The sequence below is a fragment of the Pseudonaja textilis genome, chromosome Z (genome assembly GCF_049901715.1).
Source record: "Pseudonaja textilis isolate UNSWEBS1 chromosome Z, rPseTex1.2, whole genome shotgun sequence".
NCBI classification, from domain to species: Eukaryota; Metazoa; Chordata; class Lepidosauria; order Squamata; family Elapidae; genus Pseudonaja; species Pseudonaja textilis.
Genome location: NC_142008.1, coordinates 132,243,725 through 132,271,722, shown reverse-complemented (window position 1 = coordinate 132,271,722; position 27,998 = coordinate 132,243,725). Strand labels below are relative to the sequence as shown.

General features: G+C 39.9%; 1 protein-coding gene across 2 annotated transcripts; it reads left to right on the top strand.

Annotated features, from left to right (window-relative positions):
* The first annotated feature begins 163 nt into the window (after positions 1-163).
* Positions 164-27,998, top strand: CACNG8 (calcium voltage-gated channel auxiliary subunit gamma 8). Of its 2 annotated transcripts, XM_087918546.1 has the most exons (5): positions 164-511; positions 10,639-11,464; positions 15,354-15,437; positions 21,368-21,508; positions 27,355-27,998. In XM_087918546.1, exons 2-5 carry the CDS (start codon positions 11,242-11,244, stop codon positions 27,996-27,998), a joined length of 1,092 nt encoding a protein of 363 aa, XP_087774672.1. In that variant the 5' UTR covers positions 164-511; positions 10,639-11,241. The 2 variants fall into 2 exon arrangements, with proteins under 2 accessions (XP_087774672.1, XP_026567770.1); XM_026711985.2 differs by lacking the exon at positions 164-511 and having other exon boundaries at positions 10,471-11,464.

Sequence of the window (27,998 nt, the reverse complement as noted above, 5' to 3'; positions counted from 1 at the left end):
GTGTTCAGAAGAACACTTGAATGTTAGTTCCCCAAACTCGTACTTGCTCATCTAATGCACCCAGATACCTACTCCCGACAGCTCTGACTACGCTGCAGAGATGCCTCCAACCACACATCACCTCAGTTGAGGCTGATGACCTATTGCAGACTACACACAATGCCTCACAATGTGCCGGCATCACCCAGACTCTTCCCATTGCTACGTATCTCCGTCTCAGCCTGATGTGCCTCTCCGTTGCTTTAACCAGCCTCTTTTGTTTGCTGTTTTCTTTTTTTTCTGCTTTTCCTCCAATGGTTTCTCCCTATGACATAATAACAGCATGCTAGCATCTCTCTCCTATACAGCAAAATACCCCTCGACATAAAACGCCATTTCGCAGGATCTTCTCCGGCTGGTGCCACTACCAACCCACTGCTGGGTGGGGGGGACAAAAGGAGAAGCTGTCTCTCACCTCCCCCAGTGGGTGACACCTTTGGAAAACAGACACTTTCGGTGGTGTGCTTGTAAGGTAAGCTGCTATCTATCTCTCTCTCTCTCACTCTCTCTCAGTCTCAATATTCTTCATTCTGTGCTGCAAAAGAGGTAGAGGGAAAGCACTTGGGAGAACGGGAGGGGGAAATGATTTATAGGAATAATTTTATAACCTTGTCAGGATTTCCCCCCCACCCTCCTGCACCAAGGAACGGATCCAAAACTATCCAATTTCTAGAATGAATTTCTAGTTGCAGGCACTGCTTTCACCACCCCTTTGCTTCAAGTAACGATCACCTCCAGCCTGCTTTTGCTAAAGCATATATGCAACAGCTCTGTCCGAATCAATTTCTACTGATGGGCATCCTTTTGCTGTTCTCTCTGGATGGTTTTAGCTACATTTCTGTGTCTTTATGGATCTTTCGAATGGATTGAGTTTGTCCGGATATTTGAATGTAAACAGGATAAAAAAAGGTAGCCAAGGAAGATATAAACTACATGCATTGCTTTTTTATTGATTGTTGCATCCTCTTATTCTTTCTTTCTTTCTTTCTTTCTTTCTTTCTTTCTTTCTTTCTTTCTTTCTTTCTTTCTTTCTTTCTTTCCTTCCTTCCTTCTTTCTTTCTTTCCTTCCTTCCTTCCTTTCCTCCCCCCCTTCTCTCTGAGGTCCCTTTAAGAAGCAAGAAAAATGTCTCTCATGTTAGGCACAGCAGCATGGTTTCAAGAGATAGATGGAAATTTAAACAATGCTGCGGGGGTTTTGGCCTTACCAAGAACAGCTGCTGGTTGGAAGCAGCTGTTGAATGAATGGGGAATTCAGCTGGAAACGTGAAGGAGGAAATACCCTAGGATTAGATTGGACAGTGTTTGTGATGTTGCTAGTTGGTTACCCATTCTTTCTAGCATTTTGCACTGAGACTAGAAGAACCACGTTTCCGTAAGGTAGGGGAACACAGGCCTCTATTCCAAAATATTTGCAGGCAGAATCAAGGCTGTATTTTGCAAAGGGTTTGCCAATAATGGTTGTGATTTCCAAGATTCTGAACATCTAAATCTTTTTTAATTATCCCAGAGATTTTTGTTGGAATAGCGGATCAGATAATAGGAAGAGAAAAAAACCTTCCTCAAATACACACTGCTAAATTACAGAGGGAGGGGAGAAGCTTTTTCCTAGATTTCCTTTATCTGGGGAGAGCCAACTGAGCTATGGATCAGGATCCCTCAATTCTATAAAAGGAAATCAAAGACCGGTGACTTAACAACACGAAGTTATATATGGAAGGATTTCTGGATTCTCAAGACAGAAAATTCTTCTTGGATTTATGTCAATTAAAGATGAGCACCAAATTTCCAAGCTGATGGAAACGAGAATTTCAACTAGAAAATATGTGTAGTCCTTGGTGCTTTCTGAGGTTGCTTGCTTACATTTCATTACCTGACTGAGCAACATCATCAGTGTGAGGGAGAGTGTGGTTTGCACCCTGTTTATATAAAATACCTTGCCCTACTAATCTTGATGGGGTGTGGGTGGGGGGGGGTTTCTTCTTGATACACATAGAGCTAAGCCATTTTCTCATTGGAAGTACTTGGTTGGGCAATTGTTAACCTGCTTGATTGTTTGCTGAGTATTAATGCCTGCTGAGAGATCATTAAAAAATCTAAGAAGAAAGCAAAAAGGTCAGAAAACATCCTCTCCAGTAACCAAAACTCATGCTATATAAAAACGGAACAAACCCCATTCTCACTAGCACTGATAATGTTACCTAGTTGGGTAGCGAAATGTCTGCAGGCAAATAACCATGCTCAGAGAGCACCAAGCTCTCTCTCACAATTGTATCCTGAGCTATAGATATTTTCTTTGGTTGGAACTAGCAAATAAGAAGTATTGGATTAGTTGATGGATGCTGTCTGTCCAGTTTTGAGGGCCCTGGGTTTCCAGGCAGTGGCTTCAGAGTTTCTGCATTCTAATACTAGCAATTGATTATGAAGTTGCAGATAATAATTGATGCCAGACAATGTGTGTGAGGGAGAGAGAGAGAAAGAGAAAGTATATGAGAAACTGGGGAGAGGGATATTTAGCAGAGGAAGATGCAAAGTTCTGCCTGGAATGGAGAATTGCACCTCAGAAATCCCCAAGAATGGTGTTCGGGAAGCATATTTCTTTTAATCCTGGTTCAATGACTTGATTTCTGTGGTGACACCAGTAGTATTTTTATTCAGAAATTATTATTTCATTATGATCCAGTTGTCTGAAAATACATGAAAACAGTTACAAGTTGCTTGGAATGCTCCAAAGGAAGGCAATCATAAATTATGATAAAGCAGAATATGAATTCAATATAAGGTCCATAATAATAGTGGTAATTGTGGTTATTGGACTGATGCTAAAAAAATGATCATCAGTAAAAGAAATGTGGAAAACTGAAACAGATTTTCTGAGCACCCCTCAGAGAAGGATGATAAGGTCAAATATGGCTTACTGTCTCAAGGTCTGTCACCCGAGTCTGTCAGTCTATCTGTTTAAGTGATCATGTTATTTTTCACACACAACTTTCTATTGAATAAAATATCCAGTACCATTTTAGCATCCATAGTATTTCTTTCCTGATGCTCCCCTTTCATCTGGTATTCAGCCATTTCAAGACCTACATTCCACCCATTCATAATCCTCCCCTATTTAGCCTTCCTTCCTTCCTTCCTTCCTTCCTTCCTTCCTTCCTTCCTTCCTTCCTTCCTTCTTCCAGTTCACCCAGTGACTTCCCTCCAAACCAAGATTCTCTCATTCATCCATCCTCAAGTACTCCATCTGTCCTTCAAATTACTCTGCTTTTCAGGACACGGAACCAAATGTTCTTTATTTTGTTTGGTTTTCTCAAGCAAAGTTCTAATTAAGCGAAGAAAATGACTCAATTAGCTGCACGGAATACCTGGAAGAAGTGAATAAAAGCAACCAATGTAGACATTCCAGTTATGTTGGATATAGGATATTTATAGATATTTATAGCACCTAGAAGTGAATCAAAAGATGATAGAAAGGAAAATATTGCCCCTGTGATACATTGAACTCCATTAAATTATAGAGACATTGTATCAAATATTCGGGAAAAATTGGAAATAAACTGTTTATCGATCCATCATTCCTAATATAAAATGTATAACTAGAGCATTTGAGGAAAACTACCTATTTCAGTTGCCTACAATAGAAAAGGGCATGCCTGATTTTACAGCTCCAGTAACAAGGTCACTAGAGATGTTATAGTACCTGTACCTCTGTCCTTTTCTTAATCATCCATGATTATTCCTTAGGCCTCAAAGCTCTTTGTGAGGTAGAAAAATTAGAAGCAGTAACCAACATTTTATAAATGGTATCCATGGATACTGTTAGGATAGATTGCTTCCCACCCACCCAGGGCACTCAAGCAAAAGAACAGAGACCGTAGGTTGGGGGCTCTGAGCTACCACTTCATTACAATGTAGAAGCAAAAACTGTGGAATAAAAGAAGATTCCTTTGGATCTTGGATTTGGTCGAGGCTGGTGTACGGGTGCTGGAGCACAGGTTAAGCCTAGTAAGCCCACGAAGCAAAAGAGATGGAATCACAAATAGAGCTTTGGTCTTCCTCAGCCTAGTGCCCTGCAAATGGATGTCCCACTGGAACATCAGATGGGATCGCTAGGTGGTATCACTCTAGATATCCAGAACATCTGGAATAATGAGTGGGCTGCACAAAACAGGAATAAGAGAAGACACGTTTAGGATAATGCAGCCAAGTTTACTGTTTCTTCCATCTTCATTTCCTCATAGTAATGTTTCCATAAAGACCCCTAACAAAATGCTTTTTTGCTTGGCACAATCATTGGCACATTCCTTTACATGGATTTAGAGCTTATGATCTTCTGAATGCTCCCCAAAATGGGATCTGAAGAGGTAGAAACAGGTGCCGTGTAGACTATATATTTAAACATAGGAAAAGAATGACACTGAGGTTACATTTAATAATCATGTTTTACATGATTGCTCAACTAACCACTATATTCATATAACACTTTGAAATATAATCTAACCTGTTTGGGGTCCCATAAGGCATTTATCCACATAAATGCTAATCGTGGTTAATACAAATCAAAAGTAGCATGTTTGAGAATGCATCTGCTAGAGTTTTACATGATCCAGTTGTATATAAGCATAGAGTTCAGTTTTGGAATTCTGATGGGGAAGTGTCCCGAAAAGTCAAGATTTCAAAGACATGTGTAAATCCCCAAGATTTATAGTCGTTTTTCCCCCAGTTAGTCAAGACTAACTGGGTTAGTTCATAGATAGCAAAACCAACCAAGCTGTATTTATACATGCTGCATTTATTCAGTAATCTAGGTTGCATTTTGCATATCCTAATAAGAAACAAAAAAGGCAGAGGCTAATCTATACATTCAGTTCAAAATTGTCTCCTTTCTTGTTTCACCTCCACTACGAATATTCAGAAACGATGTGTGCATCTAAAGTTTAACAATCTTCTTGCTGCTGTTTTTAGTTTCAGAGAAAAGGAGTAGCCAAGTCTCTGGCTATCCCTGAAGGACCACAAGGATGGATGGAGACCTAGAGAGGGTTCAGTTAGAGAATAAGAGAATAACAGAGTTGAAAGAGATCTTGGAGTTCTGCTAGTCCAACCCCCTTGCTCAGGCAGGTAACCCAACACCATTTCAGACAAATGGTTGTACAATCTCTTCTTAAAATCCCAGTGTTGGAGCATCCATCACTTCCAGAGGCAAGGCGTTCCACTGATCAATTGTTCTGTCAGAAAATTTCTCTTTAGTTCTAGAAGCTAAACACAAAGTGATAACAATGGTTACTGGTTTGAACTAAGCTTTTGGGGCACACCAGCAGGAGGAGGATGTATTGTACTGATGTATTGGTACAGAATCTAAGACCTTGATAAAGAGGGTGAAGAAATGCTACCTAGGGAAAGGTCAATAAGAGAGGACTTAGCCCACCACTAAATAATGGGTAAAGAAAGAGCTCAGAATCTGAGACCCTCCCTAACTTCTCAAGTTGTAAAGGAGGTTGCTAAAGACTTGTACTTTCAGACTTGCAAGATTGATGTCAGCCTTCCTGGGTAGCTCAGACAGGAAACATGACCAGAGGAGCTAATTCTACTTTACAATAAACTATATTAACAGAATATTGCAGGTGCAAATCGCCCATCATCTCCTTTACACTTAGGAGGCATGGGGAGGGGGTGCCTTGTTTCTCTGCCCATTATGCAGCTGTGGGCTATGCTCTCTCTTATCTGACCATTCCCTAGACAGCATCCCCCCCATTTTTAAGTCTTTTCTCACCTACCATTACAATGTGTAAGCTTCTGCTTGGAGGCTGAATTGGACCCTCGAGTATGATATGGCAAGGAGAGGCAATGGAAGTTCTTTCACCTGATAGCCCTCAAAGTGCCAATTCAAGCTTCTCTCTCTATTTCTAATTCCTAGGGAGGGAAGGAGCGGGAGCTAGAAAACTACCATATAGATTTTAATGTTTTCATACATTTACATCCTGGCAGGTTTGCAATGCATTCTAGTACCTGGGTGATATTAGAGAGTGGAATCAACTGATCACAAAGTACACTACAGCCAGAGGAAAACACCCAGTTTATAGGATTTCAAAATATTTTGCAGATTCATGTCTCATCATTTAGGGAACTGCTGAGGTGGAATCCAGAGTAAAAAAGATTTGCATAGCTGGGATTTCTTTTATTTTTAGGCTGTGAGCTTAAGTGATAGCTTTATGCTAAAACATAGCATTTAAGATGTCTCAAAAGCTCATATAAAACACCCTGGACTGCTTTATGTTCAATTTCTTCTTCTACTACTACTGTAATTGTAAGTAAGGCATCTTTTGTCTGTTTGCTATGCCTTAGATCTGATTTTCTTAGCAGCTCTGCTTCAAAATATATAGTTTAACAGAACTGACAGTTTTTATTTTTACATGAAGTATATAAGCAAACAGATGCGTATTTCTCATCATAGCTGTTCTTTAGTTAATTCCAGAGCTTGTCAAAATACTATTATAACCTAATCTAACTTACTATGAAAACTAGCAAGGTAATTAAAAGTTGAATTTCTGCAGAAGTGACATACCTCTCTCCACTCCCAATAATGTAATTATCGTAGCTTCAGGTCCATTGGAGCTTGATATAGGAACAGAAAGATTAGAAGCAAATATTTTACCGTATACTTCCCTAAAAGACACTTGAGAAAGTCAAAGTCTTGAGAAAGACTTTTGAGAAAGTAAAAGTCTTTAGGTGCATAATCTCAGTTTACTATAATTGCAAAAATGGATTGATATGGAAATTTTCACTTTTTCAAGTGTATTTTGTTATCGCTTGTAACAAAATAATGAAAAAGAAGAAAATAATGAAATGCAAAGATAAATATAATGCAGATACATACAAAAACTAGGGACAGTGTTTTTATTAAAAAAAATAAAAACAGGAAAAAGGGTAATAAATAAAATATAGTTATATAATAAAGACCCCAGTTTAAGAATAGGTTCCAGTCCCAAGCAGTGTCTTAAGTCCAATTTGTATGTAAGCCAGAACAGAATTATTATATAATGCTGTATAAATAGTATTGTTTAATGAACCTGAACCATCGTGTATTTAATTTGAATTATTGTGCATTTAACTCACATTTTGCTACAATACGTTCCATTCTTAACCATGGGCGGTCTTTAAACAAGGGTGTTCTTAACCTGGAAACTTGGTGTACATCATTATAGCAATTAACAGTTATAATGCTGTATTATAAAATTGTAACTGGAAATTTCCACTCTTGTAAATATAATTGGAAAATATTATTACGCTCCCTAACATTAGGTTAATCTTTTTTAGATTAGTAGACATATGTAGTAATTCTGCATAATCTGTGATGAAGAAAAATATTATGTGCATGTCAGTCAGAGACATATCCTTTCTATATTATTTTAGGTTTTTTTTAACTAAGGGCCATTTTTTACTTAAGCCTGAATGATATTAGCTGGGTGATACTATGAAAAATTGTAAGATACTGGATTGGCAATATCTTTTTCTGCTAAGTGCAAGGTGTTTCCTTTAGCCAGTCCCTCCTAGTGCCCTATAGTATCTTCATTGTATCAACTAGCCATTTTAAAATGATATAAATTCTACACTAATTGGTGTTAGTTGCTAGTGATGGTTAGATGACTAGAGTATAGAAGATGTTATACATTGCAAATAAGATAACCTTTATCTCTCAGCTCTTGCCAACACAAATTTAAGTCATCCTTGGCTGTTCCAGGGCTAAACTAGCATTTCACCCTTAATCTAACATTGCCCAAGGGAATATACGGATGTATAAAATCTGGTAGGCTTTGTTACCCTTTACGTAGGAGAGAAGGCAGGGAAGGGAGGTAATAGTGCAGGATAGAAACTTTCAATGTGGACAGCAACTTTCAAAGTAATATAATTTTGAGATACAACTTTATTTTAAAAACAGATCTGTAGAAAACCTTCAGCCAACCAGCAGGGTAAAGCGCTAAGCCTTGGTGGTGATAGCTCTCTTAAGTCATTGCTCAAACTAACCCTCGCAAACCCAGTTAATGTTAATGTGGCTGAAATTTTATTCCCACACCAAGAAAATCAGAAGATGATTTTGTGCAGGGACCCAATTCTTGGTTATATTAATGATTTGAATTGTTGTTTCTCGGATGGTTGTATTTTAATTTTTATAGTGTTTGTTATTGTTTTTATTTTAATTCTGTTCACTGAGATGGGTGGCTATATACATAGGATGGATAAAGAAATAGTAAAGCCAATTCTGGATAAAATTTTATTTTTATAAATTTATTTTACTTTTGGATAGTGATGTCTTCAACCTATGAGCTGAAATAATCTAGTCTAATTAATTCAGCCAAACTGGACTGAATTATATGAATTGTGTGAAGTTTTCCTTCAATGCGGGCTATTAAATGAAATATAGCAAATTACAAGGCTGATTTAATCCTGAGTTCAGGACATATGTGAAAAGAAGATAAACCTGATACAGAGTCACCAGGCCATCAGTGCTGACCAATTGTAAAGTATTGGCAATTTGAAAAGGAAAACCTAGGATAGATGCTTTTGTTGATTCGTTTTAATCGTCAGCTTATCTGCTTATTTGAACGTAGCAATAGCAATAGCACTTATATGCCACTTCACAGTGCTTTACAGCCTTCTCTAAGCAGTTTACAGAGTCAACATATTGCCTTCAAAAATCTGGGTCCTCATTTTACTGACCTCAGAAGGATGGAAGGCTAAGTCAACCTTGATCCAGTCCGGATCAAACTCCTCTGTGAGCAGAGTTAACCTGCAGTCTGCTTTCTAACCATTGCACCACTACAACTCTATAGAAAGGAAAATACATTGTATTTTTCTTTCTACAGCCACATAAATATGATGGAGAATATTTGGGGTGGGTGGGATCCAAATAGGAAAATATAAAATCAAATTCTCATCAACAAATATAAGTTAGATATCACAACTTTCTCTCTATTATTGTTCCAAATGGTTACAAGTGTTGGTCAGAACAGTAAATAGGAGCCACCCAGACCAAAATGCCTACTAATGAGATGTGATTTAGAAACATTGATTTGAGAGCATCCATCTTTATGTATACCCAGGGATTTTTCTGTAGTGGCGCCCAAAACTTCCAATTCCCTCCTAGCATATTTTTATTATCCTTTTACATGCCATGCAAAATCCATCTCAACATTTTATTATTTGGTGCTTCTTAATAATATTTGAAATGTTTTTAATTAGCTTTCGTGTTCCATTTATTTTTACTGCCCAAGGTAAAGGAAATTTCCAAGGTAAAAGAAATAAACTAAGTAGACTTCACAAGTTCTACTGCCTTCCTCTACAACTTTTATGACTTTTTGTTCTAATGTTTTTATACAAATCAAATTTGAAGCTACAGGTAGTCCTTGACTTACAACCATTCATTTAGTGACCATTTGAAGTTACAACGGCACTGAAAAAAGTGACTTATGACCAGTTTTCACACTTACATCCATTACAACGTCCCTATGTTCAATGAGATCTAAATTTGGCTACTTGGCAGTTAGCATGGACTTAAGGCAACTGCATAAGTCCCAGGGTAATGTGATCACCATTTGCAACTTTCTCATCCAGCTTCCAACAAGCAAAGTCAATGGGGAAAACCAGATTCGCTTAACGACCACACGATTCACTTAACCACTGCAGTGATTCATTTAACAATTCTGGGCAAAAAAGGTCGTAAAATGGGACACAACTCAACAATTGCCTTGCTTAACAATGGAAATTCTCGGCACAATTGTGGCTGCAAGTCGAGGACTACATGTGCTAGCGATGAATTTAGACAATAATCTTATTTATATAAAAATGAATAATGTTTCAGAGGATCAGGGTGCCTGTAGTTAACACTGCAGCAATGAATGGAGTAAGAACTCTTCCTGTATGAAAATCTCTTTTCTTCTCAACTCTTTATTTTTCTTCATTTTGCCCCATTTGCTCGGAAATAATATTGGCTGACTCCTTATTGAGTGGCAAGCAATAGATGTATCATCTCCTTAAATCAAGGCGAGCTTCAACTTGAAAAGCCACATCTGGGGTTTAAGGTGTTTCATACATGGAAACCCAGGAAGTAGAGAACAGGCAAACAAAAGAAAGGAAATAAACCAAATAGACGTGGCATAAGGATACTGGGTGTATCCTCAATCATTTCTGAAAACTTCCTGAAGCCGTAGATTAAGGGTGAATGAAAGATTTTAGCAGACGCCATGAAGTATTTTTGAATATTTATTTTTTTCCATAGGGGTTGTAAAGGTTCTTCAGTAGACATAAAAAGAAATCTAGAAGTTCTCCGTTTCCTCTCTCCCTACTTCCTACTACCAAATCTTAGTGGCAGACTAGATCAGTGTTTCTCAGTCTCGGCAAATTGAAGATGTGTGAACTTCAACTCCCAGAATTCTGGGAGTTAGAATATTCACATATCTTCAATTTGCCAAGGTTGAGAAACACTGGACTAGATAATTCATTAGCTTTCCAAGAAAGTAGGCTTTGAAAAACCTGGAGTTCATAACTAAATATTTCATGATAACCATCTGGTATTCAAACAGTAGATATCCTGTGGTTACTTTCCAGCTGTTTTTTCACTAGTTCTTCAGTATTTTGACAGCCGTGATCTGGAAGCTCCATCTCTACGAAGATTTCCCAACATATCATAGTCTGCTGAATATCCGATCTTCATCTTCCAATTGTTTCCTCCCACAAATCTCATCGGCAGAATTTTTGAAAATTTATTCATATATTATCCATAGGCTTTCTTAAAGTTCCTGGAAATTGTTCAATAAATTCCTTTGGATGTTCCTATATCTTCTCTGAGACCTCTCTTGAAGTCCATCTGTTCTCCTTTTCTGAAGAGGGGGCATCCAAGATACAACATTTCAGAAGAAACCCAACTTCCGCCAGCTTAATTCGCAGGAATCTCAAGAGCTTTGCAGACGTTGCTAAGACAATCTTCCTTAATCTTCTCTATATCATCACATTCATCCAGGCTAAAGAAAATTCTCCCTTCCTCTCATTTTTCAAAAGAAGTGTTCCAGATCCTGCCTACTGGAAGAGGAAACTAGATACGGTAGGCAAGGCCTCCATAATCACCACTGCCTCTGCTGCTTGCATTCGTAACAACTGGCGTCGTTTCTTACCGCCAAGCTGGAGTCTCTTAAGCGCTGGAATGAAGAGAGGATGGTCTGGTGTGAGAAAGGTGTCCAGATTCTACTTACAACTGTGGGGGCTTTTGCTGCCTTTGGTCTCATGATAATTGCCATTGGCACAGATTACTGGCTATATGCTCGTGCCTTCATTTGCAATACCACTAATATCTCTACTGAAGAAACGCCCCAGAAAGACAAGAAAGATCCTGGAGGACTCACCCATTCAGGTCTTTGGCGGATATGCTGTTTAGAAGGTAAGTCACCCACTCATTGAAACAGGTTCAAGAGACACAGAGTTCTACAATTGTGGAAAAGCAAGTTTAGGTAGGAAAGAGGTTTACCGTAAGATATTATAGTACTGACAAAAATATTTGTAGCTGAGTTGAGCTCAGGGGCCCTTGGTGTTCTCTGAGCTCGTTGTTTTCTTGCAGATGTTTCATTACCCAAACTAGGTAATATCATCATCATCATCATCACTATGACTTCTAGCACTGATGATGTTACTTAATTTGAGTAATGAAACATCTGAAAGAAAACACCTAGGCTCAGAGAGTACCACGGATCCCTCATATTAGAGTACATCAAACTTGGAGCAATTAATGGCCAAGTTCTCCAAGGAGACACTTTCTTTACTAGAGAATTTATCCAATAAAAGAGAAGGACTAGAGGCAGAAGACAAGAAACTACAAAAGCGTTAAACACTGCAATTATGCACTGATTAGCTGGTATAAAAACCAATATTGCTTCCACACTGGGAGGCATTGTTTTCCCCTAAATTAACTGAAAGCAGAATTAAAACAGTAGTTCTACTTTACATTTACCCTGGTGCCATATTACGCAGCAGAGCTTGTGTTCACGAGTTTCTATAATATTAAATAAGTTTGAGTCAGCAAAAGTCTCCAGCATACCTTTAATTAAGCTCCCACCTCACAGCTCCCACTTTTAATTGCATTCTATACTGTACAACATCAGCATAATTGATGAATCCTCATAAATAAATTGGGTCTTGTTCCTCTTGGGATAAGAGAATTTAAATAATTACTTTTTTCTTCTCTAAGACTTTTTTTTTTACTATAAAGAACATAAAGAAAAAGAGGAAATCAGTAATCAAAACTCCTAGAGTTCAGGGGAAAGAGAGACTGATTAATAGACATCTAAATTGCTGTTCCATTTGGAACAGGAAGCAATCAGGCAGAAGCCACAAAGAGGAAGTTTATAATTAAAGGCACAATAGTTTTGAAAAGCATCAATAATGCTTCTTCTAATCCACATCAAGGAAACTGCCCTAAATTGTATTTGATTCCTGGGAAAAGATGGAAGCTCTGAATAAAGATGGATAAATTAACAGTAAACATCTGATAACAACAGGTTGCCAATTACCACCATCTGGAATGTCGGTAAAATGCAACTGAACAAATTCCAGATTCTAGCATAGAACATGGCCTAATTACAACTGATGGAGACAAGTCTTTGGTGAGAGGTAGGCTTAATAGAATGACAGTTCAAATATCTGTCTCTTGCATTGGAAAACCACTTGCCATTCTTCTGCTCCAATCTGCCACCATTTAACACAATTTAATATTAGTCAAGCAACCCCACCTCCTCACCCCTCCAAAAAAGCCAAGATGAGATGTGGAGGTTCAACTAGACTGCCAAAATCATCAGGGAGGCTACCTCCCCGTGCCTGTATGCAGGCATTTATTCATTGGGGAAACTGTATGTCACTGAGATGATATGACAAAAGTGATCTGACAGGGAATTCTTGTAGATATCTTCGAATCTACAAGCCAACACATTTTGGCTGTTATGACAGGTATTATACTAAGTATAAATATGTATATGTTATTCATATAAAGCACTGTCTTGCTCTTGAATTCCTCACCTCACCTACATAACAGTAAACAGGCTGCCACGTTGCCTACACACATCTACTTAGAAGAGAACCTGCGTTTTCACCCTAACTTTGTCTTTCAGTGTTGTGAGCCTTCATAAGGGTAGACCCACCAGTTTTTCTGTTTTCCTTTTAGCCATCCCTGTACTGTGCGGAAAATCCATTTTCTCCATAATGGACATAATTCCCCGATTAAGGTGTTTAATTAACATACTGGTATCTGGTACAGGTAGTTCCCAACTTACAACCATCACTCACCCTGGAATTATGATCTTAAGATATTGGGGTCATAAGTTGAGGCATCATGTGACTGGACCTGATTTTTTTGGGGGGGACACATTTTTTGCAGTGGTAGTTAAGCAAATGACACAATCCTTAAATGAAATCATTTTCTCCAATGGGCTTTTTTTTTTTTGCCAGAAACTGGAAATAAACTCTTAAACTGGCAAACAACATCACAAATCATGGCCACATGACCCTGGGAACTGCAAACAGCAGTAAAGGGGAACCTATTGTGTCCAAGATACAATCACATGATCATGGTGTGTCTATGCATGTGTGCAGCTGTCTAACTTTGAAAATGGGGTATAAATAGCTCTGCAGATGTAGCTTGGGAAATGGTCGTTAAGCAGTCAGTCTACAAGTCAAGGACTATCTATACCCTCCAAGTGTCACTCCTATAATCTTCTAGTTGACATGGCTTATGACAACAGAATGATAGGAACTGAAGTCCAGCACGTTTGGATGCCCTCAAGTAGGAGAGGATTTATGCACATCACAAAGGGATATAATTCTTATCGTCCAGATGTTTTGGACTCCCATGTTCGTAATCCTTTGCCTCTGGTCACCCTAGCTCAGGGGCCTTCAAACTTGACCACTTTAAATTTCTACTCCAGTCATGTTAGCTCAGGAATTCTCGGAGTTGAAGTCCACAAGTTTTAAACTTGCCAAGCTTGAAGGCCTTTGCTCTAGCTGGACTAATAGGTATTGATATTCTATACATCTGATAGGCACAAGATAGCTTCTTCCTGCTTTCTCTTTTCCTATAGATGATGAAATCTTTAAAGATGGCATTTCAATGTTTTCCCAATTAAATTAAGAAGCACTTTATTTAACCTGGCTTGTTAAATTATTTTCAGTATTCTACAGTTCTTTACTAGGGTTTTACAATTTCAGTTTTACATTTGTTGTAGAAGAAATTTTGCTGGCTTTTAGCTTAAAAGGGGTACATAAACCATTAACAAGCAAGGCCTTTAAAAGAAGCAAATTAGATACAGTACGATAAGTTATGCTAGTTGCAGCTTTGAATTTAACATGCTGGTTGGGCTTCCGTTGAGGAGGAAGACAATACACAGAAAGTGATCAATTCAGTTTCAGGGATTGATTAGATAAAACACTCAAGTATGGGGTTGTAGTTATTTCTTCTTCTTTTTTTCTCGAAAACACTAAATGGAACTGCAGTTCCATCCTTTCTTGTGAAAAGAGCAGGAAGGCATTTGAGGCATCGAGTGCTCAGTGACACTGCTGTCATAGCCATCTAACCTATAGAAACTCTATCTCATTGTCTCTCCGAAATTCAGCTAAGCATCTGTTACTAGCTCCAATCCTACATGCACTTTTCTAACCCCACCTTAAAGTCACCAGAGCTAATCATCTGGAACCTTTAAGTCTTCCTTGTGAGTCGGCTCAGTAACACTTAAAGGTTATGGATGCAAAATTGATAGCATGTGCGCACTCGCTATATAAATCTTATTCTATCCACTGATGATGTAGCATGTGTTTCTCAACCCAGCAATTTTAAGACGCCTGGACTTCAAATCCCCAGAATTCCCTAGCCAGCTGGCTGGTGGGATTCTTGGAACTGAAATCCATGCATCTTAAAATCGCTGAGGCTGAGAAACATTGATATAGCTGACTGAAAAGCTCATCAAAAAGGAAACAATCGTTCCCGGTGTCACAGTCAGACATTGAAAGGTAGAATTGAGCGGGTGGGATAGCATTTAATAATGGAGGCCTGGCATAAGATACAGATCCAACATCAGCTTGGTAAACTAATTATCTTCTGTAACTCGGTGCCTCCAAATATGGGGCACGTTGTTCCCGTCACACTGATAAATGCCCTTGTAAGATTGGGGATGAGAAGGAAAGGAGCCTCATTGGCAATCCAGCATGGGGTTAATTCCAGCATGATGCCAACTAACGCTGTGCTCTAATCCCCAAACAGCTGGTAATTTGTCTCTTCCTGTTTGCAGGATTGAAGCGAGGAGTGTGTGTAAAAATCAACCATTTTCCAGAGGACACAGACTATGATCACGACAGTGCAGAATACCTCCTACGTATGTATAAATTGGTGGCTTATTCATTCTTGTATCTTGGCCTCGGCAATGCTCCGCCAACCTTGTTCTTTGGGATGTCTGGAATGCTACGGCATCCTACCATAGGGAAGAGACAGTGGGATGGGCTCAGCAGTTTAGATGCTGGAGTTTTCAGCTGGAAAGCCAGCAGCCCAGGTTCGAGACCCTAGTGCCACAGGATGGGGTGAGTTCCCATCCTTGCTCCAGCTCCCGTCAGCATAGTAATTTGAAAGCAGGTAAATGCGAAAAATAGATACCAGTTCTGTGGGAAGCTAACAGAGCTCCATTGCGTCATGCTGGTCACATGTCTGTGGAAATGTCTTGGTAAAATGCTGGCTCAGTGGCCTTGAATTGGAGATGAATACCACCCCCTGTAGCAACGTAACGACTAGCGGAGTAAAGTCCGCAGGGACCACCATAGGGCTACTGAGCCTCATAGATGTATTGGTTTCCTTTCCTGTAAAAGAATATAATCTTTGTTTTAGTGGTGATGGAGCGTAGATGTCTTTGCAGACTGTCATATTGCAGAGAAGGCTCCTCTTTTGAGGCTAAAAATGCCTGGCAAAGCATAAAGAAACCATAGCAACATAGATACAGCTCTTTCAAACTTCTGAGTAGTCTAGTACGACTTCTCATGAGTCTCCTTCTGCTATCACCACCCACCTTCCACCCGCATGGCCATCCCACCCCCCAATAGCAAAAGCAGGGCTGGCATCTTCATTATGTGACTTATGCTTCAGAGTAAGGCTCCAGCCAAATTACAGGTATGGCCACTTAGTTGCTTTCTGTATGCCAAAGGAAAAGGGGAAGATCCATATTGCTCCCTTCTTGGTTTCTCTCCCTTTCCTGCAGTCTTCCAATATTAAACTTTTACCTCCTAAGTCAAAAAGCAAAGGACGCCAATATTTGCAGAGGAAGTTAACCCATGGTGAGGTCAGCGAGAGATAATATGCTTATATAGTCAATTGCAAAAGAATAATTATTTTAAGCCACTGATCTAAGAGCTAAATTCCAGATGCAAAAAAAAACCCAAGACCTTGGATATTGCCAGATGTGGGACAAAAGTTATCGTTTTCCATCTATATCTATAAAGAAGCCATATAACAATAAAAGGCAATTTTTACACATTCTAAAATTACACCTCCATATCCAAAACCTCAGCATACATCTGCCGAACACAATCAAAACAAGCATCAGTTATAAGAAACATCTGGTTGGGTATATCAGAGACCTGCTTATGTATAGTTCTTCTTTAAAACTCACTTTCTGTTTTAGTGGGTTTTTTTCTCCAAAATGCAGAAGGAGCTTGTTAGATCCTCTTTGGAAAAGAATTCAACATCTTCAATCATACAGTAGAAAAAAATTCTGATATATATGTATTTCGGCGGGGGGAGGGATAAATTTGCTCATCAGAACTTCACTAATGATGGATCTTAGGGCCTGATTTCTAATCCTAAATTTAATGTCTAGGCAGGCTTGGGTAAATAAATGGGGTAAATAAATTTATGCTAATTTGTAAATTAGTAATCAGTATTCTGCTGGCTTTATCTTGATTCAGAAGCTAAGCAAGATCAAAGCTAGTTAATACTTCAGTGTGTGTTCATTGGGGAATTGCAGAGCTACAGGCTAGACAAGGAAGTTAAAAACCTTTGCAGAAAGTGCCTGAATCACATCTTTTCTGAAAAGTTGCCAAGAAAAGTGTGTGCCTTTATTCAACAAATCACAGAAGTTGAGCTTCTCTTAGCAGAAATGTCACTTTTATTCACTATTTATGCAGGGTGAAGAATACACTATTCATGTAATATAATCAATATTATCCTACTTGCTAGTGAATCTTGTTTATACACATTGTTGTTACAAAGCTGCATTTAAAATGCTGTTTAAAGAGCATTTCAGGTTTTCATGTAACTACAGGTAATCCTCGGCTTATGACCACAATTGGGACCAGAATTTCCATTGCTAAGCAAGGAAGCTTTAAGTGGGTTGTCCCCATTTTTACAACCTTTTCTGTCATGGTTGTTAAGTGAATCACTGCACATCTTAAGGGGTCACTAAACGAAACTGATTTTGTCAGAAGCCTACTGGGAAGACCACAAACGGAGATCACAGGACCCTGGACAGCTCCAGGGTTGGTTGTCAATCACCCAAATTTTGATCATGTGACCATGGGGATGCTGCAACAGTCATTAAGTTTGACGGCGAACTGTTAAGTCACTTCAATGTTTTTGTAATTTCAAATGGTCGCTAGAGTTAGAGTTCCTCTTTCCCAGACATTAAGAGACAAATCAAAGCACAGCCATTTTTCAGCTTTTGCAGTACATACATACACATAAAATCAGTGTGAATGTTCCTTTTTTATTTTTAAGATTCATCAGGAAACAAAATTATCTAGATTTAGGAATGAATGCATAAACTGACCTACAACTGAAATAAGAGTGGTGGTTGCCCTTTCGTTGGCTGAGGAAGGGCCTCCAACGGCGCCTCCTTTCTTCCATTTCATTCAACCAAATTTTGATTTGCTTCTTGGTCAAGCACAGGGTGTGAGCAATCTCTGTCCTCTGCCTGTGGGTCAGATAGCAACTGAAGTAGGCGTAAACCTAATGGAATGTTTGATGTTGTGGTTAAGGCACAATGCTAGAAATCAGGAGACTGGGAGTTCTGGTTGCACCTTAGGCCCAAAGCTATCTGTTTGGTCTTGGGCCAGCCATTTCCTCCCAAACCTAGGAAGGAGACAATGGCAAATCACTTCCAAAACCTTGACATGAAAAAACTGCAGGAACTAACCCAAGCAGTTGCCAGAATCAGCACCAATCCAAAAGAACCCCTCCAAAAAAGAAATCCATCTAATGCCTTAGGCTATGAAGAAGTCACAAGGCTTCTTGAACCCAAAAGCTTTGGGTTCAGCCTGTGATTTTAGAGCATCACTCTAAGACAGGGATCTGCAACCTTGGCAACTTTAAGCCTGGCAGACTTCAACTCGCCAAATTCCCCAGCTTTGCTGGCCCAGAATTCCCCAGCTTTGTTGGCTGGAGAATTCTGGGAGTTGAAGTCTGCCAGGCTTAAAGTTTCCAAAGTGGGAGACCCCTGCTCTAAGAAGCAAAGGATAGGTCATATGAGGAAGTCCTTGACTTACAAGTCCTCGAGCCTCAAAATTTATGTTGCTCAGTAAAACATTTGTTAAATGAGTTTTGCTCCATTTTACAACCTTTCTTGCCGTAATTGTTCAGGGAATCACTGCAGTTATTAAGTTAGTAACTCAGTTGTTAATGGCTTCCCCATTGACTTTGCTTGTCAGAAGATCACAAAAGGGGATCACATGTTCTAGGGACACAGGAATGATCATAAATATAAATAAACATCATATAACCATCAGGATGTTGCAATGGTCATAAGCGTGAAAAAAATGTCATGTCATTTTTTTCAGTGCCATTGTAACTTTGAGCAGTCACCAAATGAACTCTTATAAGTTAAGGATTATTTGTATTTTCCTAATACTTGCTGCATACCATTTTTCAAAGCCATCTCCATACCCTTCTACAGCTATAAAGAATAATTTCCCCCATCCTGCTATTTTCCAAATATGCCAGGCTTCATCTATCTGAATTACCAAACCAATCTGACTGTCTACAGTAAAATCTGTTGATTTAATACTGCGTGTGCTTCCCCTCTCTGTTAAACACTTCAAGCATTTTTTCTAAAGTGTTTAGAATCTATCATGTGTGTCATTATTATAATCCTAGGATCCTTTGAAAACTCCCATAAAAATTGTGTTATCTATATTCTATTAACATTTTCTGCCTCTTTGTCTGCTTGAAACCTTCAATTGGTCCAAATGCTACGTCATAGTGCAAAAATATTTGAATCAGATACCTCAAGTCCATCAACGTAAAGAATGCGTACAAAATCTGGTTCTCTACTCCTATGTAAAATTTCAAGGATCTTCACACTTTTCATAAAAATTGTGACTACTGCAGTGTGGACAGAGTCAGCCACAGTTGTGTGATCATCATCTCCAAATACTCCTTGCCAGTTTCCCACAAAAGGAAGATCAATGGGGAAACCAGCAGGAAGTCAGAAATCATTCCAGCTCTCATTTTTTTGCCTACCTGTGGTCATCCTGTTTCTCAGTTTAAGTAAGGAAATATCTCTGAAAGGATAACTCAATGGGTTATCCAATTAATTCTAAAATGCAGTCAGTGAGATTGAAGCAGAGAAGTAAGAGTATTTACGGATTTGGCTCAGCTTTTTCTGAACCTAAGGAATTAGGATCTTTGATTCCATTAAGACTATCTACTGGTTTAAGTTTTGCTCCCTCACGTTTTGAGAAATTCATTTAGTAACAGTCTCAACAATTCAGTTCACGGGATTCTTTTGGATATAAAAGACTGGGGATGTAACCCTGAGGGTTCTCCACTTGGCCAAATTTAAACACTCTCCATCACCCCTGTTGCTGCAAGAACATTTGCTAGCATAAGCTGGATGGCCTCTGTTGCCAACTCCTATTCTGCCACGGTAGTGGAGCTGGCAATTGGAGCTGTTTTGCATATTTATTGTGGGCCAAACTTAGGAAAGAGAGAGTAGGTGTAGCGGTTAAAGGCACCTGCTTGAGGACAAGGAACCCTGGAGTTCTAGTCCCACCTGAGGCACAAATCCAGCTCAGTCACCTTGAGCCAGTCAGTCCCTCTCAGCTCTAGGAAGGAAGCAATGGCTAACCACTCCTGAAGAACCTTGCCAAGAAAACTGTAGGACCAGCCAACGCCCTTCCTCTTATCAGGGATAAATTTATCCAATTAAAATGGACTAAATTCTTACCATCTCCAGCTACGTGTAAAGAACAGGTTGGGAAAGGGTCCCTAGTTGGTCTGAATGACTGGAAATTCATGAACAGCAAGCCCGCTCGCTTACTTGCATGTTAACTATTTTGAAGTAAATGTTTCATGTGACGTTGCAATTGTATAAAATTAGATTAGTTCTACAAAAGACAAAGTGTATTAACCTGTATGGAGACCGCTCTGCCCAGTGATAAGACTCAAAACTGCATCCCAGCAGTCACAACTACAATTCCTATCCAGATTTAGAGTAATCCTAACAGAGTTATGAATCCTGAGTGAAATAACTTTTTCATATCAAAAACAAGTGAGCAATTTCCATCATCCGACTATCAGAATGCCTTTACCAACCCATGAAATACAGTCCAAAAAAGAGAGTTTCAAGCCAACTTTGAGGGCTTGGCTTCGCATCAATGTTCAGTTGCAAATTCCTTACTACTCATTTCTGTCTGTTTTTCTGGCACAAGAAGGAATAAACATCGTTTGCAACATCCAGTGATTCCTGTACAATATTAAGAACAACCAAACTTTTAAAAAAGGCATTCGGAGATTTAGAATATAAAACTGGATGTCTCTAGTTCATTGTCATCTTTTCACAGAGACTCTGTAATTTTGCCATTTGTGCTTGGGGCCTGCCATGTAAATGAAACAAACTTTATGGAGGCCATAGTTAGCTAACATAATCCATGAGATGAATTTTATAGCGTTGCTCATGAGGACTGCTCCAAAGGGTTTGTGCAGATTCCATGCTTCAGAGTAAGGGTGGGACCCTTCTATGACTTGTGGACTTCAACTCCCTGAATTCCTGAGCCAGCCATGTTAGCTCAGGAATTCTGGGAGTTGAAGTCCATAAGTCATAAGGGGCCACCTCTGTTTTAGTATTTGTAGATATTGATAGCCTGACAAAACTAAAACTTAGAGCATGTGCACAGATTATCACCCAATATCATGAATAAGACTAGCTCAAAATTGTCTCTAGTTTGCCAATTTCCCGTGCATAAAATTTTTGCTCTGATACATATTTTGTGTTGTTTTATATTCTTCTTTTCCTTCCTTCCTTCCTTCTCACCCCTGCTCCCTCAGGAGTGGTACGAGCCTCAAGCATCTTTCCTATCCTAAGTGCTCTTTTGCTGTTGCTGGGTGGGTTCTGCGTAGCTGCCAGCCGTGTCTACAAGTCGAAGCGCAACATTATTCTAGGTGCTGGCATCCTGTTTGTTGCTGCAGGTAAGTTGTATAGTGAGGATAATACAGGTCGTCCTCGACTTACGATCACAATCGGGACCGCAACATTAGTCACTAAGTGATGTGGCCATTAAGTGAGTCCTCAAGTGATTGTGTCTAATTTTACTACCTTTTTCACTTTGTTGAGTGAATCTAGCTTCCCCCATTGTCTTTGCTTGTTGGAAGCCAGCTGGGGAAGGTTGCAAATGGTGATTAAATGGGATAATGCAACCATCATAAATACATGTTGGTTGCCAAGCAACCAAATAGCGATCATGTCACCATGGGGACAATGCAACCGTCTTTAAGTGCAAGGACTGCTTCCAAGTCATTTTTTTCAACACCATCATCACTTTGAATGAATGGTCGTAAGTCAAGAACTGCCTGTACAGTAAGTAGATGCAAACGGTCCCTCTCTGGATCTCTAGAGAGATTAATGCCATAGTCTGTTCAGCAGAACTCTGTCTGTCAACCAAACACTTTATCCTGTAATCCACTTCTCCTGATCCATTACTTGCTTTGTTTATACCACTTCATGCATCCTTCTTCAGCTTCACAATTATCACCACTTTTCCCTTCTGGTTGTGTTGTGACAACAGCAATCAGAAATGTAATTGGCAATTTTAGGAAATTCAGGCTTGGTTTATCTGAATGGGTCTAGAATGGGAGGAAGCCATTTTGATTTCATATGCTTTTCCATGTGTCTCTGGAAACTTTCAGCCATCCAAGTCATGGTGCTTTTTTCAAAAGGCAACTGGACTTTGTTTTTCCTTGAAGACATTTTGCTTCTTATCTAAGAAGCTTCTTCACTTCTGAAGAAGACATTATAGCCATCAATCATCACACTGCTGACTCATCTAGAACAGCGGGGGGCGGGGCTATGTGAGGGTGCTTTTTGTGGATTTTAGTTCTGCATTTAAGCAATTCTTCTGCATAGATTAGTGTCTAAATTTCTGGACCTTGGACTTTCTTATTCAATCTGCCTTTGGATTATGGATTTCCTGTCTGGCTGCTCATAGAGGGTCAGATTAGGTAATCATACCCCTTCAGCCCTTATTCTTAACACTGGTACAGCACAGGGTTGCATGTTGAATCCCTTACTCTATACTCTTTATGTGCATGGCTGCATTCCCACTCACGCTAGTAATACTATTGTTAAATTTGCAGATGATACAACAGTGGTGGGACTCATCTCTGGGAGGGGGATGAATCTGTCTACCAAGATGAGGTGGACCGGTTGCTTTCATGGTGTGGAGACAATAATTTGGTCCTCAATACCAATAAAACCAAGGAGCTCGTAGTGTATTCATGTACATACTTCTAATACCACATTTCTATTGGTTAGTCCACATAGCTTAACGATTGGTTAATAATGACAGTTTTGGATTGGCTGCCTAAGCGGCAGGAAGTTTAAATAAATGCCATTGGTTGCGAGCCGCAAGCAGCTGCTATAAAAAGGGCTGCCACGGCTCGACTTCAGTTGAAGTTACTGGTTGCTAATAAAGAGCTGAATTCAACTCCGGTCTTCGAGTCTGCTTTGTCCTGGCGATAGAACAGAGCTTATAGTGGATTATAGAAGGAACAGATCAGACATCAAGCCCTTGCTTATCAATGGAGACCGAGTGGAGCAAGTGGCCAGTTTTAAGTTTCTGGGTGTTACCCTAAAAGAGGACCTGACCTGGGGTGCCCACATTGCAGCCCTGGTCAAAGGGGCCCAGCAGAGATTATATTACCTGAGACTTCTCAGAAAACAACAACTGAATGGAAAACTGCTGGTGACCTTCTACCGCTGCACCACTGAGAGCATTTTAACATACTGCACCTCTGCATGGTTTGCCAATTGCACCATGGCAGATAGGAAAGCACTCCAGGGGGTTAATGTCATTGCCCAGAAGATCATTGGTTGCCCTCTCCCCTCTTTGGAAGAGCTTTATAATTCCCGCTGTCTTAAGAAAGTTCAAAACATTCTCAAAGATCCATTTCATCCTGGGAACCCTTTTTTTGAACTATTACTATCTGGCAGACGGTACAGAATAATAAAAACAAGGACAAATAGGCTGAAAAACAGCTTCTATCCCAGGGCAGTAGCTCTTTGGAATTCTGCTGTATAGTGCAGTATTGGTGCATTGTCGGGGGGTTTCAGTTCAGTGTATGGAGGGTGAAGGATGTGTGTTTGTCTTTATTTTCATGGTCATGGTCATGATGTGCACTGAAGACGGTGTTTGATTTCATTGTACTATGTGCAATGTCAATAAAGTAAAGTAAACTAAACTAAAAAAGCTTCTTGGATGAGAAGCAAAACGTCTTTGAAGAAAATCAAAGTCCAGTTGCCTTTTGAAAAAGCACAATTGGAACATTTCTATTTGTCCTTTCCTGCTCGATATGAAAGGCCTAACTTTAGCCAGAGCTACAAGTTAAGGGTTACAATATAAATGCACTATAGAGCCCAGTGGTTTTACTGTATGAAGGGGCTGGGCCCATAAGTCACATTATTTCATGCTCATAGACACGTCATGTTTTTTTCCATCTTCCTGCTCTGTATTTATTCATCGTTCATCCTTCTTATACTTGTCTATTTATCTACCTCTTCCTTTTCCAGCCCTGTAAATAAGGTAAGGACTTTAAACGACCTCCGGGGCCCTTTTATTTTCCTAATCCTTCCATTGTATACATCCAAACGGTAATTAATCCTCTATCTTTCCATTCAACCAGGCATATAATCAAAATCTGCATCCTGGCACTTATCAGCAGGACCCAAAGGGAAGCCAGGAACTAAAGTCAAGGACTACCAAGTACCTATAGAAACCGCTGATGCAGAAAAATGTTTGCCATATTTCCTATAGGGATCTTAGTGCACTATGAGCTTGGTGCTTTTTTTTTTTTTTTGCAGGCGTTTCATTACCCAATTAGGTCACATCGTCAATGACGCAAACCCCACACCCTTCTAACACTGATGATGTTACCAAGTTGAGTAATGAAACGTCTCCAAGAAAATCACAAAGCTCAGAGAGTAGCAAGGACCCCACAGTCCAACCCTGAGCTACTAATGTTCTTCTATCAGCATTTTTTTCTGAATAGGAGAATTAAAGGCCAATTTCACTCTGTGTGCGTGAGAGAGAGAGAGAGAAAGAGGAGGGTGGGGGGAGAATGAGTGTGTCTTTCTCTATCATCTAGGGTAGGGTATGCAATCCATGGATCGTATTTTTTGCAGCTTTCAAAGCTTCTCAGATTGCACTACCCAAATAAGTAGGCAATTACTAAATTATACCAGCATGCTTTTCAGCTTTTAAAAAACAAAAGTAAAATTATTGTATTACTATCCAATAGGCTTAGTAAGCCTATTTTTACTTTAAAAAAAAAAAACCTATACCCCTCCCACCAAAGAGGGAGAGAAAAGAGTTCAGAAGTTTTTGTCCTGTATCTCAGTGGTCCCCAACCACCGGGCCCCAGACCGGTACCGGTCCGTGGATCATTTTGTACCAGGCCGCCTATTTTGCTTGGGCGCCGCCATCTTGTTTTGACGGCGCTTGAGAAAGTGCTTCCGGGTGAGCTTGTTGGTCGTCGGTTGGAAAGCAGCGTTTGGGTGCTGAAGGAATCCTTGCGCCTTAGTTTTGTCGAAGGGGGGAGGCGGCTTCGAACAAAGAGCTGTCCTGATGGCAGTGGAGTCTCGCGTTACACAGGAGATTAAGGAGGAGTTGAAGGTGGCCGGGAGAAGCGAGGGACGGTTGGCTGGCCGGTCGCTCAGCTCGCCTTGCCTTGGTCGTGCGTGCTGATGCCGGTACTGGTCCGTGGATCATTTTGTACATTTTGTACCAGGCTGTGGTACAAAAAGGGTTGGGGGCCACTGCTGTCTCTTAAAGGGATAGTTATCAGCCACCAATACAAATGAAATAAAATCAACAATTGCCAGAGATGCTTTAATCTGAAGCTATGCAGCTACAGTCCTGCTATTGAATTATCATATGTTTGACTTATCACCACAATTAGGACCAGAATTTCCATTGCTAACCAAGGCAGTTCTTAAATGAGTGGCATCCAATTTTATGACCTGTTTTTGCCGCAGTTGTTAAGCAGATCCCTTGAATCTTGGGGTTGTTAAGCAAATCTGCCTTTCCCCTTCGACTTTGCTTATTGGCCACCAACTGGGAAAGTCACAAATGGGAATCCCATGACTCTGGGACACAGCAACTGTCATAATTACATCCCAAATGCCAAGTCCCTGAATTTCAATTATGTGACTATGGAGATGCTGCATTACAGGGAACCCTGAATTTACAACCACAGTTGAGCCCAAAATTTCTTTTGACAAATGAAACATTTCTTAGTGGGATTTGCCCCATTTTATGACCTTTCTTGCCACAGTTGTTAAGTGAAGTACTGCATTTGTGAAGTTAGTAATCTGGTTAAGTGAATCTGGCTTCTGCATTGACTGCAATTGTCATAAATACATTCCTTTTGCAAGGTGGCTCAATTCTGATCACGTGACCATGGGGTCACGTGCAACAGTCATGTGTGAAAGTCATAAATAATAAGAGTAGAGTAGAGTAGAACAGAATATAGAATAGAGTAGAATAGAACAGAACAGAATATAGAACAGAACAGAATATAGAATAGAATAGAATAGAATAGAATAGAATAGAATAGAATAGAACAGAGAGTAGAGTAGAGTAGAGTAGAGTAGAGTAGAGTAGAGTAGAACAGAATATAGAATAGAATAGAAATAGAAATTAGAAATTAAATTCTTTATTGGCCAAGTATGTTTGGACACTCAAGGAATTTGTCTCCAGTGCATAAGCTCTCAGTGTACATACAAGCAACAAGTGATAAATCATGATCATAATCATAAAATATAATCATCATAAATCATAAGATACAACACTGAGAGTCATAGGATACTAAATAAGCAATCAATACAAATCATATTAGGATACTAAATTAAACGACTAAAGTCATAAAATATTAGCAACAAAGTTATAGTCATAAGAACATAAGGAGATAGATAATAGGAAAAATGAGAATAATAATTGTAATACAGCCTTAGTAGGTAGTTTGACTGTTGCGGGAATTGGTTGTTTAGCAGAGTAATAGCATAGGGGGGACGGATACTGTCCTTGTGTCTATACTTATTTTGGCATTCAATGACCTATAACGTCATCTTGAGAGAAGTTGAAACAGTTTATGTGCAGTATGTGAAGGGACCGTAGATTTTTTCACAGCCTTTTTATAGCTCGTGCAGAATCCTCAATGGAAGGCAGGCTGGTAGCAATTGCTTTTTCTGCAGTCCTAATTGTCCATTGAAGTCTGTGTCTGTCTTGTTTGGTTTCAGTGTCAAACCAGACAGTTATAAAGCTGCAAATGACAGACTCAAAATAATTCCTCTATAGAACTGTATCAGCAGCTCCTTGGGCAGTCTAAGTTGGCACAGGAAGAACACTCTTTGTTGTGCTTTTTTGATGACATATTTGATATTAGGTGTCCATTATGTCTTGAGATATTATAGAGCCTGGAAAGTTGGAGGTCTCCACTGTAGATACTGCACTCCCTAGTATTGTAAGAGGTGGTAAAATGGGAGGGATCCTTCTAAAACCTACTATCATAAGTCAGTTTTTTCAATGCCGTCGTAACTTTAAAAGTCATTAAATGAATTAGTGTGAGTCAAGGACTACCTGTAGTTGTAAATGCAAAGATTGTTTGCAAGTCATTTTTTTTTAGTGCCGTTGTAACCTCAAATGGTTGCTAAACTAATGGTTGCAAGTTGAGGACTACTGGTTTAGGGTTCTTCCTCTTTCTCTCTCTTTTTTTTAAATCAGTCCATCCCCAACCTCTCTCCTTGTTCTTCTGTGCCACAGGCCTCAGTAACATCATTGGCGTAATCGTCTACATCTCGGCCAATGCTGGTGATCCCGGCACAAAACGTGACGATGAGAAGAAGAGCCACTATTCTTACGGCTGGTCCTTTTATTTCGGTGGCCTTTCCTTCATCCTGGCTGAGATGATTGGTGTGCTGGCGGTTAATATATACATTGAGAAGAACCGCGAGGCCCATTGCAAAAGCCGCACAGAACTCTTGAAGAATCCTTCTTCCTCCTCCTCAGCCATCTTGCGCCTACCCAGTTACCGTTTCCGATACCGCCGCCGGTCACGTTCCAGCTCCCGCTCCACCGAGCCCTCCCAGTCTCGAGAAACCTCCCCCGTTGGCCTGAAGGGCTTCCCTTCCACCGACATCTCTATGTACACACTGTCTAGGGACCCGTCCAAGGCCAACGTCAGTTCCCTTTACGGCGGTGCCAGTGAGACCGCCTCCACAGGGGCAACGACCTCCGGGGTGACCGGAACTGGTGGCGGATTCTTACAGTTGCACAACACCTTCCCCAAAGATCCTGGAGTGACAGTCACCGTGACTGGGCCTGGGGTAGCAGGAGCCACTGGTACCCTGGGTAAAGATGCCTCCTCCAACACCAACACACTCAACAGGAAGACCACGCCAGTGTAG